The sequence below is a fragment of the Triticum dicoccoides genome, chromosome 2A (assembly GCF_002162155.2).
Source record: "Triticum dicoccoides isolate Atlit2015 ecotype Zavitan chromosome 2A, WEW_v2.0, whole genome shotgun sequence".
Taxonomy (NCBI): domain Eukaryota; kingdom Viridiplantae; phylum Streptophyta; class Magnoliopsida; order Poales; family Poaceae; genus Triticum; species Triticum dicoccoides.
The window spans coordinates 226,130,524-226,132,551 of NC_041382.1; the positions used below are offsets into that span (position 1 = coordinate 226,130,524).

The window sequence follows — 2,028 nt, forward strand, 5'->3', positions numbered from 1 at the left end:
CGAAGGCGACGACCCCATCGCCTTCGCCGCCGTTGCCGCCGCTGCCATCTCACCCGCAACCGCTGCCATGTCGCCGCCCCGGCCGATGGCCACCGCGCCGGCGGCGAAGCCGGCGAAGGGACGAGGTGGCGGAAAACGGCCGGCCAACCGCGGCCGCAACCCGACCGACAGTTTTACGCGGCCGGTGAAGGTCTCCAAGGCGGCCGCGGCGGCTCGGGGCGACGACTCGCAGCCGGTGCGGCCGACGGCCTCCTCCAACAGCCACACATCCATTCCTCAACCTCCCCCGCCGCCACCGCCGGCCGTGGAGGAAGACGTGGCCACGCCGACCGCCACCGCCTCCAACATGTTTGACAAAATGTCGCAAAGGTATAGATTTTCCGATTGTGCTCTCGTTTGTTCATGGAAGGTGGCTTTGGCGGCATGGGAGGTAGCTTTGGCGGCAACATGATGGGTGGCTTGGGAGGTGGCTATGGCGGCAACATGAGTGGCGTTGGAGTTGGCTTCGTCGGCAACATGACCGGTATGGGACGCAATGAAGATGCTTCCAGTGGTGCTCACGGTACCGAGAGTTCACCGCTTGTTGAGAACGTCGACAAAGACGGTGGTGAAGATGACGATCGTACCATGGTTCACAACGCCGGTGGTGTTGATGACCCGCGTGAGTAATATTCATGTGTATTTCAATTTCTAAGGCGAAAAACTTTGACTAAGACGATGCTCTTTTGATAGAGGGATTTGATACTATGATGGTGATGCACTTTTGATTGAAACTATGATGATGATGCACTTTATTTTTAAATTTTTGATGTTATTTCAATGCAAAACCGCGGCTGGCAGCAGCCGCACGGCCGTTTTCAGATTTTTACATCTTTGGTTTGGACTATCTATTGGAGTTGCTCTTTTGGACCATCTGTTGGAGTTAAGCGTTTTTCGGAGCTCCAAAATGCATTTTTTGGCGGTCTAAATTTTACATCTCCGGTTTTGGACCGTCAAAATTTGGACCATCTATTGAAGATGCTCTAAGGTCACCTTATTAATGAGAAAGGGTGCCAGAACATTAGGCCGTGCACAACGAAACACCAGGTTTTGCACCTGTGCATAACATGATTTTTTGCATGTATTCCCTCAGCCAGCTAAACTCAGCCACGGATAAATAGACCAAAAACGATGTAGATAACCAAACAGGCCATAACATGCAGGAAAGCAACTAGTCCACTTTTCAACTTCCCCGTGGGCTCTTCTAATCCTTTTGATGTTTCTCTTCTGCACATACATTTTGCTAGTATTCCCGTGTTAGACACTCATAAAATGAGGCTACTGCTTATATTCTCAAAATTACTAGTATACCTTTTCGATGGAAAATTACCAGTATATTAGTATTACATAAATCAAGAACAAAACATATTTGAAATGGATTCATCTTACAAACAGAACAGAAGAAATAGCCTGGTGTGCATTTCAGCCAAGTCTTGATTCCCGACGTAAAACCTGAAAATGAGCATTTATTCAGAAAAGGTCACCTCAATCAATCTACAACATTAGTCGCAAATACTCCATTTCTTACTGCCTTTCATCTTTCATCTCTACTACAGGTGACAACAAATTTGGGCACTAGCTCATTATATCATGTTCAGCCGATTACAATCGAACGTCAATTATCTAGAACCTGCCACATATTTCTAAAGAGGATCTCTTTTCGGTTGGGGTGCTTAGCTAGTAAACACACCTTAACATACACCATGCATGCGACTCATATTTAATAAATATTCTACAACTATACAATAATAAAATACAACAAATTATATTAGCTCAGTAATTCTCATATTGTTAATCCAACTAATGTTTCATACAACCGAATCTCATTGAAATAATTGCAGCCAACTCCCACAGCAATGTGTGGGGGGTATCATCTCTAGTTACATCTATTTTAGGCACTTAGAGCATCTACAACAGGACCCCTCAAACTGCCCCCAAACGTCTGGGCGGGCAGCCCGGGCAGTGCCGGACAAGAGAGAGAAGGAAAAA

General features: G+C 46.9%; 1 protein-coding gene across 2 annotated transcripts in view; it reads right to left on the reverse strand.

The window, feature by feature from the left end:
• Nucleotides 1–1,157: 1,157 nt before the first annotated feature.
• LOC119354326 (trafficking protein particle complex subunit 5-like) overlaps nucleotides 1,158–2,028 on the reverse strand; it is a 6,284-nt gene continuing 5,413 nt past the window's right edge. For both annotated transcript variants that reach the window (XM_037621062.1, XM_037621060.1), the window contains exon 9: nucleotides 1,158–1,491. In XM_037621062.1, coding sequence (XP_037476959.1) covers nucleotides 1,462–1,491 — 30 coding nt within the window. In that variant the 3' untranslated portion in view covers nucleotides 1,158–1,461. The remainder of the gene's footprint in view (nucleotides 1,492–2,028) is intronic.